Source organism: Parasteatoda tepidariorum, chromosome 8 (assembly GCF_043381705.1).
Source record: "Parasteatoda tepidariorum isolate YZ-2023 chromosome 8, CAS_Ptep_4.0, whole genome shotgun sequence".
Lineage (NCBI taxonomy): Eukaryota > Metazoa > Arthropoda > Arachnida > Araneae > Theridiidae > Parasteatoda > Parasteatoda tepidariorum.
This window is the reverse complement of record NC_092211.1, coordinates 7,738,974-7,756,732: the sequence shown is the minus strand read 5'-3', so window position 1 is coordinate 7,756,732 and position 17,759 is coordinate 7,738,974. Positions and strand designations below refer to the sequence as shown.

The window sequence follows — 17,759 nt, the reverse complement described above, 5'->3', positions numbered from 1 at the left end:
ACCATTTTAGATCAGTCAAATATACACAATAACACAGAAAAATAATCAATATACGTATATAGCGACACAGCTTTTGGGTACTTTAAATCAGAGAAATTGGCGATTCAGATTCAACACACCAGATAAAATTAATTATTCAATAAATAAGATCCGATAAAATTCTAACCGAAATATGTTGACTCACTGGACTGAGGCAAACTACTTTAAATCACAGGTAAAATGCCTTACTTTCATTTCATCAAGCTTGACAACTTATTGTTGCTCAGGATTTTGGCATATGAACTCCATATTCGTACAACATTGCAGGTTGCGATTCATAATAAATCCGAGGTCACCAGTTTGTGGAGGTATACTTTTTGTGATAAATAAGTAGACGAACTTCTTATTATAAAATATAATATATTAAACATCCTTAAATAATAATAATAAAGTGCATATTGAGAAACAGGAGAATTATCAAAAAGCAAAAAGAAAACATTAGTTTCTCTTTCGTGTTCTTCGTTGCTATGGGATACCAGACTGGCAGCGTTGAGTTGTAGTAGGCAGGTCACCACAGTCTGTATTAAAAAGGGATATTGTTGTTACAATTTAACATTTTCCCGACATGAATTCTTGATAAATTATAATATGAATCGATCAGAAATTGTGTTAATTTGTTTTAATGCAACGTTTCCTTTTCGAATCAGTTAGAAAAAGAATTAGTTGTGGCACACAACTGATATTTTTACACTTCTTTAGAAGAAAACAATTGAAATTTTTTACAGTTGCCTATCGATTAGCATTCCGTTATTACTGTTATTATCATTAAAAATTTTAAAATTTTTGTTTTCAAGTTTTATTTGACTTTTTCTAGACCACCTGAGACCCACAAGCTTTGAATAATAGTTCAAAATTAAAGTTATAAAATATTTTTACAAATTTGTAAATTATTTACAATTTGGTCATGAAACAAAATCCAATAGATTCAAAAGTTTACTGGAATTGAATTTCATTCCTTTATATTTACTTTATGGATCAATAGGTGGCGCTACTACAGTATAGTATCTTAGGGTATACCAGGCCTTGAAATTAAAAACCTCAGCGCAGAGTTTACCGAGCATTGTAACTTAACTTTTAAAAAAAAAATTCGGTTATACACGATCGGCCAGTGTAATAGGCATTCATTTAATTATTTTTTAATGGTTGGGTGTTTTTTTTAGACATGCTCTTTTAGTGGCACTGCGGACATACCCAACACTGATGTTTTAAGGTTAAATGCCACTACGTGGCTATGCACTAATATTTTTAAACTTGGTTTTCCGAAACTCTGTCGCCAAGCAAAAGCAACTGATGATCTTAAAACATCTTGCCGGGAAGAATTATCTGGGCTTCAGGACAGACGAATAACTTAAATATTATTTATTAGTTATTTAACTTTCTTAAAAATCAACAATTTGGCGACATTTTTCCACCTAGATGAAGAATTATCAAAATCGCTCTCAATTTTCGCAAATTTATATGAGCCCAGATAATGCAGCATTGGAGTGAAATAGACCATTTTCATTTCCACGAAATTGTCTATTCTCAAAATAGCGCCATTTTCAATACAAGCATAGACAACACTAGCCTAGACTAAACTTGTCCTAACAGCCATGAGTAACTGTTGCGCACTCACAGCCTTTATGAAAATAGCATATTATTCGCAAAAAAATCATATGCCGACGAAGCCTTCGAAAAACAACCTTAAAGTAACGCTTTCCTGTATACTCTACCATACTATGCAATAGCGCCACCTATTGACCTGTAAAGTAACTACACAGATAGATTGCATATTGGAACAATACTCAACGCTTGTCAATATTTTAAAAACTGTTCATATATTTCGTGAAAAAGGTGGCGAACAAAAATTTTCGTCTGGCTAGTAAATTTAGAGCATAAGTTTTACGTCCTGTCCTAGACGTAGCAACCTAGTAGGTCACTAGGAGCAATTCCCTAATTATGAAACTTTATTTGCATTGAAATAGATATATTCTTAAATCATAATTTAATGATTTTTCTACTAACTTGATAACCTAGTCATATTTCTATTGTTTTTCTTTTTTAATGTTCAGAGTTATTCTTTGTTAAGCAATCGTTACTACGAAATGGTTGCTTTGACGAACAAGCAATGAAAATAACACGAGTAGTATGAGAGAATCACCTTTCTTTCTCGTGTGACTGGATTAGAGATATCATCGACTCTTGATACATTCTCACTCCTTGGGGACAAGTTAGAGGAATCAGAGGACGTCCTCTTTCCGGTATTCCTCGATGAAAGACGTCCAGACAGATGATACTTCTCAGCCAGTCTGAAAATGTTTGCACAACAGTCATCAAAACTATAAACAATTAAAAAAAACGCAAGAAGGCATCACAACTTCTTGACCGACTGACCACCCTTACTTCTCAGATACATATTGATCTGAAGATTTTTTGTATTTTATATTTTATAAACGTCGCTGAACAGCTGACCCAATTTTATGGTCTTATGGCTACTAATGTTCAACTGTGTAGTCTTGTAATTTTGAACCCAATCCAGAAAACAAGGGAACTCCTGGATCGAGTATTGGGAGAAATTTGTCTTCGTGGAGGACTTTTTATAATAGAACTAACTGGCATTTGCGTTAGACGGAGAGGAAATATCACAAAAACCTCCCACGGTCAGCCTGACGGCAAGGAGACTCTAACCCATGATCCGTCTACCACTGAGGATATTTCACGTCAGCACTGTGGTCGGTGCAAGCCGAATGCGGAATTCGTATCGACTGGGATTCGAACCCGGTTCACCTCATTGGAAGGCGAACGCTCTATACCCTGTGCCTAGTTTGACTAGTTGACGGCTCTAGTTTATTATTTTATTTTATAACCGTCGTTGAACAACCAACTCAATTTTGGGTTTACGACTACTAATGTAGCTTTGTAATTTTAAAACAATCCAGAAGACAAGGAAACTCCTGGATCTGAAGATTGGTGGGTCTTAAAGTGGCCACTAGGGAGCAAACCCCGGTCCCTTACAATGAAAGTTCAGGGCCACCGAGCGATGCCAATAAACGCCCAGTAAGGAATCGCTTATAAATTCTTATAAAAATCATTTCGAAGGGGTTGAACGGTAGTTTGAGCCACACAAATCCATCTCAAAAATTTTTTAATTTAAAGCCGCGGGGGCTCAGGGGATAGAACATTCGCCTTCCAAGGAGGTGACCCGGGATCGAATGCCAGCGATGGCTAGTCAACACGAATTTCGCATCCGGCTTACACCCACCACAATACTGACGTGAGGGTCCCTTTACCGTCAGGCTAACCATGGGAGGTTTTTGTGATCTTCCTCTCCGTGTAAAGCATATGCGGTGAGTTCCATCAAAGTATCCTCCACGAAGACAAATTTCTCCCATTACTTGATCCATGAATTCCCTTGTCTTCTGAATTGGGTTCAAAATGACAAGGCTACGGAGCTGAACACTAGTAGTCGGAAACCCAAAAATAGTGTGGGCTATTCAACTTGCTGTGCCATAATTAAATTCAGGCACTCTTTATCCGACTTCTCCAATTATATTTGGTGATTAAAAGGATTTCATTAAATATGTCGATACAGTTAAATGAAGACTACTCACCTGAGATCCGAGAAATAAGGAAACTTGAGTGCTTGTCGTGCTGATGGTCTTTCCTCTTCATCGTAGGCACACAAACTCGCCAACAACTGCATCGCATCGGGTGAGGTGCCTGGAGCAAGGATGGCTATTCCTATTCCCGACTGACACTGGAAACTGAAGTTCACACCATTCAGGCGCTTGCTATTCAAGGAAAAATAAATTCTATTACCATTTGATATCTGTAGATTTGTAGGGGGAGGAGTAATCAACAATGTCAACCTTCATTTATGAACCCCAACATAGAATCGAGTGTCTTACATACTAGTGAACTGGAATTGTATTTTTGTGTTGGTACACACACTACTGTATTTCCCTTACCAGAATTATATCTGCGATAGAATTCGATGAACGAATACCACTAGTTGATTCTTTGCTGTTTTGTGAGAAACCGAGAGCTGTACTAAGTTCACGGTCGAGGTCGCTCTTGTGTTGCCATTAGCAGTTGAGTGAATACGTTGTTCGTTGCGTGTGATTGAAACTACAGCACGAGGAGATGGATAATGTCGCCGTCACAAATAGCAAGTCAACTGTTCAGTGTGAACCATCCATCGATGTAGGCGTGTTCAAATCGTAGTGGGCGTTTCTGCCAAGGTAGGCCTGTTCACATCACGTCCGAAAGTCAACAATGTAGGGCGAGGAGTATCTACCACTGCAGATTTATATATTTGCTTTGCATACCGTATTTTTTTCTTATAGATGCAGTTTTTAAAATAGGGAATATAATATCAGACTTGTTTCTTGAAGTCTGAAATAATTAATTGAATATTTAAAAACTCTAAATATTTTGAAAACTTCCTACTTGCAGCTGCAAATGCTAAAAGAGTGTTTCGAAAATGTGTGATGATTTGAAAAATCATTTAACGGAAAACGGAATTAGATAATGTTGTACGCTTTTCTGTGCAAGGTATTAATTTTCTTCAGTTTTACAATGTGTTATAAAGTTTGTCAACAGATGGCTCTAGTTTACAAAAATTTGAGCAATTTTATTTTATATTTTATAACCGTCGTTGAACAGCCGACCCAATTTTTGGGTTGGCACTTAATTTGAGGAAATCGATTCGATTTTGCTCACTGCTCTTGAAGACTATGTGTAAGTACTTGGTACACATAGTCTTCAAGAAAAAAAACATCATGAATAACTTAAGATCTACTAACCAAATTTCGCTTGAGATAGTTTTGCAATCTCAATAACTCTACATTAAATATTTTAATAACTTGGTGCAGATAATAATTTAAGTACTGAAAATCTGCACAGTCAATAAAATTTTTCTCAAATAAAGACTTTTTTTTAATGACTTATAAGAATGATATGACTGTCAAAATGGTATCCCTCAAGTTTAGCTAACTGAGAAGTTTAAATTTAATGCCATATTTTTCTTTAATTTTCTGCATTATTTTTGAAAGAATTATAGTTTTTAGTGTGCAACAAGAATTATTTAATGAATTTTTTCCAATCACTATTTTTTATTCGAAACATTTCTTTTTTTTAAAAAAAAAAGATTCCTAATATTTATTTGCAAAAGTTTTCCGTTTTGATTAAATTAATGGAAAATAATAATAACTGTTATTAAATAATAATAACTAATAATACTGTTGAATTTATATCATGATGCACTTACTGGCGACGCAATTTGGCTATAATGGAAGATTTTGGCGTGCCCAAAACGTTGTGTATCTTCGACAGCTGATCGATTTCACTACTTCCGGGAAACAAGGGAAGATTTCTAAAATGATAAACACATGGACACGTCATTACCGCACTTGTTCTGATAGTAAATAAATAAATGAATAAATAAAGGGCTTACGTGAGGGCTTCAAAAAATACGCATCCAGCTGCCCACATGTCCATTTTATAACTGTAGTGACCACTAGTAAGCAAACACTCAGGAGGCCGGTACCTGAAATAAATTATGACCGCATTCAATAAATAGTTTACATAGTTATAGTTTGTCAACGGTGAGAACTTCCCCCGCCACAAAGTCTGAGGCCGTCTGCTGCTATGGAAAAAAGAATAGTCCATTTCAAGGAGGGTAGTTTCTCTTCCCTCTGGGGCTAACACAATAGACAGAAGAAAAAGATTCCCTTTCTCTCGTCGACCTGAGCCCCAACCTGTTCTAAACAGTGAACCCGCACCCTTACTTGAAGTAGTTATACATCGATATCATAGACGAATGGCTAGAGGAGTTCTTACTTTAGACAAACTATAGAGACAGGAATGAACTTGCACTACGGGACCTCGGGTACTTTGCCTTGGACCTTTGTCTACATTCTTTGTTAATGGAGCCCTCACATTTCATTACTTCCTGCTTGAAAAAAAAAATAAGAAACAAATTATATTAATTTCGTTCCGAATTTTTATTCTTTGGGAGAAAAAAAAATTATAAATGAATGATTTTTAATGTTTTTCTTTTCTTTTTTTTTATTGTTCACCTTTTTCACATCATTTACTCTCCTCTAAGGAAAACAGTCTTTTTTTTTTCTCCCTCTTATATCTGACCACAATGGGGGTGAAAAGAAATTGAAAGCCACAGCATAAAAATTCCTAGAAATTAATTATCACCACCCTAATTTTGTTCCAATCGGTAACAAAATGTTCTGATAGAACCATAAAACCTTCTGTTTTCGGTTTAAAATAAATAAATAAATAAAAAGTATACATAAATCAAGAGAGCTTCATCGGAAACTGGTAGCAGATCATACCCTACTCAGATTAGCGGAGGTGATATAGGTCCCTTAAACAATGGGGAAAATGCTTCTATAATTCAAACGAATCATCTTTATTGCTTCTGGAAAGTGCTGTCGGACTCTCTGAGCTTCGAACTTTCTCTTACAAATGGGGGTGGTTTACGGAGTCCGAATTTCAGACGCAAATTTCGTCCTGTGCGAACTTTCTGGGAAAGGTTGGTGAAAATCTTCCCTTACCAATAATTTTGTTGAAAAAAATGCTAAAAATCAAAATTTTTTTATTAATAAATACAAGGAACTAAAACAAAACATAACACACAAAGTTCTAAGTTGAAATTTTAGCTTTTTTTTATGAGTAAGAAATATTTAATTTACCATCCGTTTACTATCCCGAATTATCTCTGGCAAATGAAAAAAGTTAAATATGAGTCTTTGTAGGATAGTTCTTAAAACAAAAGATAACACAAAGTGATACTTTTCAAACGTCAGTGAAGGAATACGCCATTTTTTTATTACTCTTATAGCTATGTAAATTCAGCAACCATCGTATATATACAATAGCACAAAACACGTGAGCAGTCCAACATCAAAACTCCCACATAAAACTTCCAATCACAGCAGATTATGTTTTTTGCTTCCGGCCGAATAAAAACGTGATAAAACACTGACACATTCTGCTATGCCCGAGTTTTCTCGGGATGACAAATATTTGCAATATGTACGTACCCGAGTTAACTCGGAATAATCAGGGATGCTGTTAAGTAAATTTGAAAAATTTCGTTATCATTGCAATATTGCTCCTGTGACTACTCATTGTAAAATAAGCTCGAAAATAGATTCAAGGTTTTTTTTTTTTTTAACGGAACTATTAGAACATCAAACTTTTAAAAATTTGAAAGCACGATATTGTACAAATTTTACCCCATTTCTTAAAAATTAGGATATCGTGAAGAAGTTAAGTGATAAAAAAAGAACGTCTGATTGTTGAGACGTATTTGAGTTGCTCCTTCTTTGCTCCCAATAGATGGCAGCACTTAAATTATTATTTTTTTTCCAGAATCTGTTTCTATGCAAAAACGGGCTTTAATATCCCCTCCTCAGATAATCAATAAATGTTTTAGTAAATATTCCTTAAAAATTTTAATGACTGGTTGAAAAGGGACTCAGAAAATTACAACGGAAAGGAAATTAAAAACACAACAAATGATGTCAACAAAAAAATAACGCTTTTTTCTCCAAAACAACAGAGAGTGAAATGTCAATAACTTACCACCTGGTAGAGATATATTCTGTATAAGGCCTTTTAGTATTGATTCCCCGACAACTTCCAAAATCTCCTAATTTCAAAAGATTATCCTATGGAATAAAACTTTCGTTCAATAGACAGTACGTGGAAGTTACAAAGATGTTAAATTTTATTACTTCTCTATAAATAAAATGTTCGAAAAAGAGTAAAATACTGTATAGCCTTATGAACTATGCCAATCGTACGATAAGACTGCATAATATCTTTATTTACTATTGTCTACCTTTATCTACTATTGATTTTCATTGCAAACCTTTTTGCAAAATCGATGATTATAAAATATGATCCATTCTAAAAGTACCTCATTTGTTTAGTTATTGTGGGGTTATGAGTTATCGAGAATGAAAACCTTCATCTATTAAAATGTCCCCCTTCATATTTTGTAGTGGTAGATACACTACAGTACTCCCCCACCAGAATTATAGCTGAGATAGAATTCGATGAACAGATACCATTAGTGGATTCATGGCTGTTTTGTGAGAAGCCGAGAGAGCTGTATTAAAATCACCGTACTTTCTGCTGAAAAACGAGAGCTGTATTAAGTAGTCACTCCTGTGTTGTCTTTAGCTATAGGTTGTATACGTTGTGTGTGATCGAGACTGAGAAGCAACAGCGTGAGGAAGACAATGTCACGAGTGGCAAGACAACTGTTCAATGTGGATTATCCATCGAAGTAGGCGTGTTTAAATTGAAGTGGGAGTTTCTGTCAAGGTACCCGTGATGAGAGATTTCTTATCGACAATGTTAACCTTCATCTATGAAGAGGTACCCCATCATAGAATCGAGTTAACATGTCTTACATATTAGTGAATTGGAATTGTATTTTTGTAGTGGTAGATACACTGCAGATTTAACCCGCAGCGCCATCTGTGCTTAGCTTTACACTGTCAATTATTTGTTGAGCTCTTTATCTAGATGAGCTTAATAGCTATGGAGAATAAATAGTAATGCCAAGACTTTGAATTTACTATGAATATTATAGGTCAATGCGTTTAAGTGTTAGTGCCAAAATTTAATTCTTTACTTTTAATTATTCTGCTATGAATCGATGGAAGATTGAAGGTGCATTATAAATTTGTGTTGGATACACAATGTACCAGATTACTTAGGCGGAAATTACTCGAGCACGATGATTACTTTTTAGCTCTTAAGTATTTATGAGTCAGTTGCAAATTCAAATGAAGAAAAATAATAATACATAATTGATTGCAATAAAAAAAATTGTATTCACTAAACCATGAATGCTGTCCTGTGCTTTCCTTTATCACAGTTGAGCAGAGACAACCCATAGACTACATAAAATATGGAGCGTGTAATGACTTGCTTCTGCGGATAATGTTAATCCTAGATTGCGTAGGACGTCGACCAGGACGCAATTCAACCTAAGTAACTCTAATCACGTACGACATATAACCTAATTATTAAGTATTACAGCCGATTTTGCTGAATAAGATTTTCTTCGAATGTTCTTTTCTAACCCTTAAAATATTTCAACTAAACGCAATTTAGAATATTAATTTTTATAGTTAAGAGAAAAAAAGGAAAAAGGAACGGTATTTTTGCGTTTTTTATGAAACGATTCGAATAATCTGTTTACCCTAATTCATTAAAATTATTTTTAAAAAAATATCGAGTTAGTTTCAAACAAAAAATAATAATTTTTAATACATATTTATTATTACTGAATGAAAAAATATCGAACACTTGGGTCTATTTTATTTTATAACCGTCGTTGAACAGCCGACCCAATTTTATGGGGTTACGACTATTAATGTTCAACTCCGTAGCCTTGTCATTTTGAACCCAATCCAGAAAACAATGGAACTTCTGGATCGAGTATTAGGAGAAATTTGCCTTCGTGGAGCACTTTTTGTTGGAGCTAACCCTCATTTGCGTTACATGGAGAGGCAAGGCCTGACGACAAGGGGACTCTAACCCATGATCCGTCTACCACTGAGGATATTTTTGGTTTGAATTCGAACCGATTGGAATTCGAACCCGGTTCGCCTCATTGGAAGGCAAATGCTCTATCCCCTGAGCCATCGCGGTTCGCTTGGGTCTATTTCCCATAGCCTCAGAATTGCTACTTACTTATCGGGTATAGCACTATCTTTCCCCGGCGGATTTAGCCAGAATCTAACGTTCTTTTTGCCCAATTATTAATATGAAAATATCTCGAAAATGCAAAATATATATTTGTGAAAATGCCTAATATTTCTTTCCTAACATCATGTTCGTAAGAATTTCACCAAAGTTGAGAAATAATTTTTGTCACGAATTCGATGCGTGAAGGAATCAGTTTGGATCGGAAATAACTTCAGAAAGTGATAATTCGTACTTAAATAGATGCGCGTATAGTGACAATTTCCTGACAATTAATCGAACGTTTGCTTAAGTTAAACCACTTCCAGAGTGGCCCTCGTTAAAAAACCCCAGTAAAACAACACTTCTAAAAATAAAATGTCTAGAAAAACTCAATGAATTGTAACTCAGTATTTGGGGGCAACGTAAATAAAATCCAAAAGATATCATTTTGAAAACGATTCTCTTATTCTACTCTTAATTTGAAAACGATTTGAGTTATTTTATTCCTGGCGTTCATTCACTGAAATAATTCAAACTTTGCCTGTAGAAAGTGGCAATACTTGAGATCATTAGTGTAACTCTTTAAACATAATAAAAAATTTTAACAAAAATTGACTGCAAATCGTAGCTAAGGTTAGTGGGGATCCATTAAATGAGACGAAGGCCGAAATAATCAATAATTTACCGCCAAAATATATTGAGCATGTGATCACGTGAGAAAAGAATTTATTCTACTTTGTTGTTGTTTCAACAACTGGGGAAAGGAACCGTCTATCGCGTGTTCGCGTGAATGAACTATAAATAGGGAATGATTTTTTTCTACAGACTCAACAGAATAAAAAAAAGAAGAAAAAAAAAAACGATGCCAAGATCGGAAAATTTCAACTTATTTTCTTTGAGGAAAGTTTTGTATTTTATTTATTTATTTTTTTTTTGTTGATAATTTTGAAAATGTGTCTAAACTAATTTTTTTTTTTTTTTTTTTTTTTTTTTTTTTTTTTTTTTTTTTTNTTTTTTTTTTTTTTTTTTTTTTTTTTTTTTTTTACTTTCTGCGTTTAAATTTTTACGTCAGAAAAAGTGAATTTATAAAATGGAAGAAGTGTCCATTTTGTATTCATTATCTCAATTTTTGAATACAGTCCCTGACCAAATTATTAGACGCACTATAACAGTGGCGCACGCAGAATTTTTTTAAGGGGGGTGTTCATAATTTTCTGAAACTACTAAAAGAAATTCGAGTCTGTAATAAAGCACTATTATTTCACTAATTTAGACAGCTGGACAATTTTGACTTTTTATTTAGACAACATTGGTTAGTTAAATTTTGATTTGATTTTTTAAGTTTAAGAACATAATGTAATATCTTCTCGCATGTAATATCTTCTGAAAAAAGTCCAATGTCATATGGGTGGGAAGTAACACTTTGAGGGCCACTTTCACATTCATCAGATTTTGTTATGCTAGAAACGTTTTCTTCAACGGAAGTATCACATTTCTGTACAACAGAAAAACTTACATTGGTACTAGATGCTGTCACCTCACTAATTTCAGGTCGTGATTTTTTCTCAAAATAATTAAAAATTGTTAAATTCTTGCGTTTTGAAATCCTAAAGATCCAAGAACAGCAAATATATATATATATTGGCACAGAAATATCCGCTATGCTACGATCTCAAAGTTTCGAGCTGGAATGAATAACTTCAACGAGCACAGTATCTCCAATGGTATTGTTACTGATTTCTTCACTAGTCGAAATAGTGGCGACGACGGGTTCGGCGATTGAATGAACTTTTTGTTGAGATAAATCAAAACAGATTTAGCGACAAGCTCCGAAAGACAAGCGGCAGAGATAACTCTTAGTCTGACTAACTAACTCCACTGTACTCCGTTCCCCCTTTTATATAATTTTTCACCGCATCTCCAAAATTCTCGAATTGTCTCAAAGACGACAGAACGTCTAGGATTCCAGAATCATCGCGTAAAGACCTCGCGAATGACAGCCAGTCTCGAAAACTATACTGGCAGGACAGAAAGGAACCAGTCCGTAACAGTATCACGTGAATTTGGTTTCAAAAGTACAACCCTATTATAGTAAATGTTTTTTCAGTATTCTGAGAAATACCATGAGAAAAAAAAAGTAGGCATAAGGCAAATAAAATTATATAGTCTTAAAAAATAATAGTTCGCACAATTTCTACTAAAATTTTTATTTTTGACATTTTGTCTGAGCTCAAGGGGGGTGTTTAAACCCCTAAACCCCTCCCTTGCGTACGCCACTGCACTCTAAGATTCTATGTAAAATCTTAATGATCAGGTGATTACTATACAGCTTTATTGTTTTTACTAGGATGAAAAAGATTTGCCTTTGTTTACGCTCCTTTAACAATGGGTTAACATTGTAATGCAATACGTTAAAACATAAATACATATAAGAAATATATTAAAAATGTCCTGAATAAAAACCCATTACATATATGTTTAAATATAAAGCCTATAAAGTAGTGCAAAACATGAAATTATTAAAAAAAAAAAACTGCAGTGCGTCTAATCATTAGATCTCATTATTATAATGTTCTAACATAATTCCTGATATAATAAATATTCTATATTTATATAATATATCGTCTCTCTAATATATCCTATCGTCAAATTTATATCGTATATCGGCTAATTGAACCCATTGATACATTAACGTAAACAACTACAAACCGGTTTCAATCACATAAAAACAATAAAGCTGTATAGTATCATCTGATAATTAAGATTTTACATCGAATCTGATATTGCATCTAATAATTTGGCACAGGGACTGTATTTCCGATAGTGGTCCGATACCATAAACGATTAAGCCACTACTGGATTAAAAGAACAAAAACATTCTATGCATTTATTTTTTCCCTCCATGCAACTTTCCACCCGACAGGTCACGCGCTCAACACAATTGCGCGTCCATTCGTATAAAAATCCACTCCAATATGTGAGACACGTTTCTTTTTTTCTATTCGATGAAGTGAAGAGTCTGTGTGTCTCACACAATTCCCTTTAGGTTCGGAGTTAATTTGTTCTAACGCTCACACAAAAACTAGGACGAATAGAACTGGAGCGATTTTTAATCCATTAGGGACCATTTTTCTTTGCCTCGCGTTTATGAAACGGCGGGTGTGCGAAAAATATGCCCTACTTTAGTTCCTCTGCTTGTTGAAAGAACTATTTTCTATTTTGTACAGCGTAAAAAGCAATAAGCTAAACCACTTTTCACGTCTATATCAGTCACATATCACTAACAATTGAAATATTTTAATAATAGAATACAGTTATTCAGGTACTTTTATTATTTTTTCGGTCATAATATTTTTGCAGCAAGTACTGAAAATTAAATATTTTGAAGCTCTGCACAAGTGGATTTAGGAAATCAGCTTCCAAAATACAGCCCAATTAATAGACGCAGTATAAGATTCTATGTAAAATCTTAATTATAAGATGATACTATTTTGATCAAACTTTTTTGGTCGAGGGCCAAAAATCGAGAAAAAAAATGTTTGGTGGGACAAATAAAACTTTCAAAATTTAAAAAAAAAAGTGATATACAGGTTTTAATTTAAATATTTAGTGAGATGAATGAAATTGCGATTTCGTTTTTAAAAGTTCCTTATATTAAGGTTCGAAGCGAGATGTGCCTATTTTACGGAACATGGCTAAATGCTTTTCTGTTAGTCCACTTCTGAAATGATTCTTTCTAAGGTTCAAAGTTGAAAACTCTTGTTCACATATACAAGATTAAGCAAACATAGAGCTGATTTTCTGGGCATGAAATATTAAATTTTGGAAACTAGCATTTGGTAATGATTTGTAAACCTTTGGCATATTTAGAAACAACTGCTCCAGATGATTGTTAGATTGTTCGTTCGTTGGATCTTAAAATGCGTAGTCTGCCAAATGTGAAGTACAATTTACCTATATTAGATTCCTCGAGAAAGACAAACGCTAGTTAGAGCCAATCTAAGACTATTCTATGAAGAACTTCTGCTTTCAACATTTTACCAATTGAAGCCGTCTGTGCTAACTATTTCCATCAATTTATGTTTTGTAGAACAAAAATAGAGAAAGTAAAAAGGTCATCAGTACTTTGTTAAAAAAGGAAAAACAGAAATAATTTTAAATAGTTGACAAGAAAATGGATGTATATTGTTTATGTATATTGCCACTGATCGGCAAATTAAAATTATATCCGCGGGCCGGATAAAACCTTCCGGCGGGCCACAGTTGGCCCGCGGGCCGTAGTTTGCCCATCCCTGATATATAGTATAAATTTGACGATAGGATAAATTAAACGATATGTTATATGAATGTAGAATATTTATCATATCAAGTATTAGATAAGTATATTATAATATTTAGACCAAATTATGAAACGCGCAGTAGTGTTTTAATTATGACATGTTTTGCAGGAGTTTATACGCAATACTTTAATATTTAAACATACATGTAACGGATTTTCATTCAGGATATTTTTTATATACTTCCTATTTGTATTTATTTTTAACGCATTGCATGACAATGTCAACCCATCGATACAGGTGCGTAAACAAATGCATCCGAGCAAAAACAATAAAGCTGTATAGAGTATCACCTGATAATTAAGATATTACATAGAATCTGAGAGTGCGCCTAAGAATTTGGACAGAGACTGTACATCTCAAGAGTTCATGTTTCCAACCACAGGATCTAACGGACCCAGGCGAAACCAGGAGAAACACCCCCACACCATTATTCCTCCACAACCGGTTCTCCGGACATTTTTGGCCTGATAGTACGTAAACAAAAGCTTCGATTGCAGCATATTACGTGCCCAATCTTCTCTGAAGGAAATGAACACTATTCAGTTGTTTAAATACTCTTCAGACAGATTTTTAAAAAAAATTCATTTACAATTCCTTTAAGTTTTCATTTCGGCACAGCTAAAATTCAACTTGTAATTTTAACAGATTTAATAAATATATCTTACCCTTATCAACAAATTCTCTGGCTTCACATCCCTATGGAAGATTCCGTGTCTAAAATAAAATTCAATTTATTATCTTTACTATACTCAATCAATCAATTAATCAATTTATTATCAATTAATCAATTTATTAATCAATTTATTATCTTTACTATACTCCTGAGAAATCGAATTTTATAAAGAAGTCGTATATTTAAAACTTGGATTTCACAGGAACTATTGAACCCATTTCGCTCAAATTTCGTATTTTTTTCCACGTAAATTTGGATATTTTTTTAAATAATGTAAAAAAATTGTATACCTTTACAATTCAAACCTTTTCTGATTATTATTAAATAAAATAATAAATAGGTTCTAAAATTGATTTTATTCTTGAAATTTTCTTCAGAATAACAAATTTTATAGCTGTGAGCAAAAAATGTTCGATTGTCTAAAAAAGTTCACGAATATAAGTCGAAAAAATAAATTTAACATTAGGAGGTTCAACCTTTGGATCGCTCTCCTGACGATTCTCTGGATCCCCCTATATTTTGGAAGTCAGAAATCTGTATCTGTTGGGAAAGAAAGGTATACGTTCATATAGAGAAAGTACTCTTTACTGTCTGATTTCGTAACTTAAAATATCGTCTGCACTAATTAATTAGCATATCTGAGAACCATTGAAATGGAGTGCGCACTGTACACTCATGAAACATTGATTGTACAATGGAAGGGAACAACACATTTCAAAATCAGCACGTCAAATTTCAACTCTACGTATGTTCATAATTCCAGAACTAATTCTCGAATATTAGTTATTTTCTTGTATCTTTTTTTCTACAATCTTTTGTACAGTCCCTGGCCAAATTATTAAACGCACTCTAAGATTCTATGTAAAATCTTAATTATCTGGTGATACTCTATACAGCTTTATTGTTTTCACGTTGCTGAAACAGGTTTGAACTTGTTTGCGTTCGTGTATCAATTCGTTAACATTTTAATGCAATACCCTAAGAGTTGATGCAAATAAGAAGTATATAAAAAATCTTCCGTATAAAAACCCATTACACGCAAAGTATTGCCTATAAACTCGTGCAAAAAACGTAATTTTCAAAACACAGCAGTGTGTCTAATAATTTGGTCTAATTATTGTAATATACTAATATAATGGTTGATAAAATAAATAATCTACATAATTATATAATAATTGCACATTAATAATTATATTTATATCGTCTAATTTATCCTATCGTTAAATTTATATTCTATGTCGTCCCATTTAAGCAATTGATACACTAACGTAAGCAAGTGCAAACAGTCTCATAAAAAACAATAAAGCTGTATAGAGTGTCACCTGATAATTAAGATTTTGCATAGAATCTTAGAGTGCGTTTAATAATTTGGCCAAAGGGACTGTATCCTTAGCGAATGACTATTCGTAAAAATAAAAGAAGATACTAGGACACATAAGGATGAGCTGATGTGACAAGGTGTGAAAAAATTTCGTCAAAATTAAATTTTCGTCCAAGATCATTTCAACATTTGAGGATTTATCACATTCTTGATAACAAAATATTAGCGCTAATTTGGTCAAAGTTTTTACTTATTAACCATTAAAACAAGTCGAATACCATCCTCCTATTTTTTAATGCCAATAAAGATTTTAATCAAGCTTACACTTTTCTTCTTTTTTTTTGATTTAACAAACCATTTTGCAGAAGTCTTTTCAAATGAGCTGATACATCTCAAACGGTTCTAACGATGTTCCGTTTGAAATATCGATTTTTCGAACCACTTATTCCGGTCACGAGTGACAAGGAGTGAACGCCCTCATTACTACTCATCTCTGAAACAACCCAGAAAAAAGTTAGCATCTTTCTGATTGTCATTATTTCAAGTGAAATTATTCATTAAAAACCTCGAGTGAGTGAATACACATTCTTAGCTATAAAACATAAAACACACTCATAATACAAATGTTCATTTTATCTTTGTAGAAATTCATGCTTACCTATGAATATGATCCAATGATCTGAGTAATTGATAAACGTAACTTTTTACTCTAAATTCTGGAAGTGGTTTTCTCCTAGCTGAAGTTAAAATTATTTTGTCAACAACACATATACATAACAAAGTAAAGCTTCAACAATAGAAATTAATTTCTGCATTTAAAATTTGCTGCGAAGGAGTTTTCGAATTTTTAGTTTTATAGAAGGAGTTTTCGAATTTAGTGCGTCTAATATTTTGGGCAGGGACTGCACATATTTAATAGTGATACTCTTAATAATCAGTACCTTCACTTATTCTAGTGACTTATATTGGATAAGTACTACTAAACGATATATTTTTAACGCTATCTTGTAAGTTATTTTTTTATAACACTCAATCGTTATATAACACTTAAATCCGAATACAGAGATGCACACTTCGCATTTCAACGAAAGGGTTAATAATCCTGTATCTGTAAGTAACTTTTGAAACGGATTTCGAAAATCTGACAAAAATTTTGATTTGTTTCGCAATATTTCATTTAATATAGAAAATTTCCAACGTAAACAATTTCCAATAATCAATGCAATAATTCTTTTTCCGAACGGTCTGCAAAATAACTGTGATGCCACAATTCCATATATCCTAGCTTTTAAAAATTTCTTTAATTACTTAAACTTATTTTTTTAATCATTATGAATCGAAGTATATTTAAATTAAACCAGTGAGTTAATTTTTATAAAAAGCGAACATAAAATATTTTGTTCTTTCCTTATCGATCAATGTAACGGATAAAATTTTAATTTCTATACTACTATACATTCATTCATTCACTGTCTCGCCTAATCGAAAACAAAAATCTATTTATAACCATTTATTATTTTTTTCTTACCACAAATATGTTTCAGTTACATGGTTACACTAATTCTCACACTCTTGTTGGCGATTCGCAATCGCTAAAGTATTTTCAAACGCAATATTGATTATGAGGGGTTGCCTTTATTTTTGGCTCAGTAATCTTTTGTTAAATATGTATATATATATA

General features: G+C 33.3%; 1 protein-coding gene across 1 annotated transcript in view; it reads right to left on the bottom strand.

The window, feature by feature from the left end:
- Positions 1-17,759, bottom strand: part of LOC107437751 (MAPK/MAK/MRK overlapping kinase) — a 31,362-nt gene that overhangs the window by 5,617 nt on the left and 7,986 nt on the right. Inside the window, exons 4-10 of the mRNA XM_043055062.2 lie at positions 16,737-16,815; positions 14,750-14,798; positions 7,624-7,709; positions 5,474-5,566; positions 5,288-5,392; positions 3,630-3,809; positions 2,180-2,327 (exon numbers count right to left, since the gene is read on the bottom strand). Coding sequence (XP_042910996.1) covers positions 2,180-2,327; positions 3,630-3,809; positions 5,288-5,392; positions 5,474-5,566; positions 7,624-7,709; positions 14,750-14,798; positions 16,737-16,815 — 740 coding nt within the window. The remainder of the gene's footprint in view (positions 1-2,179; positions 2,328-3,629; positions 3,810-5,287; positions 5,393-5,473; positions 5,567-7,623; positions 7,710-14,749; positions 14,799-16,736; positions 16,816-17,759) is intronic.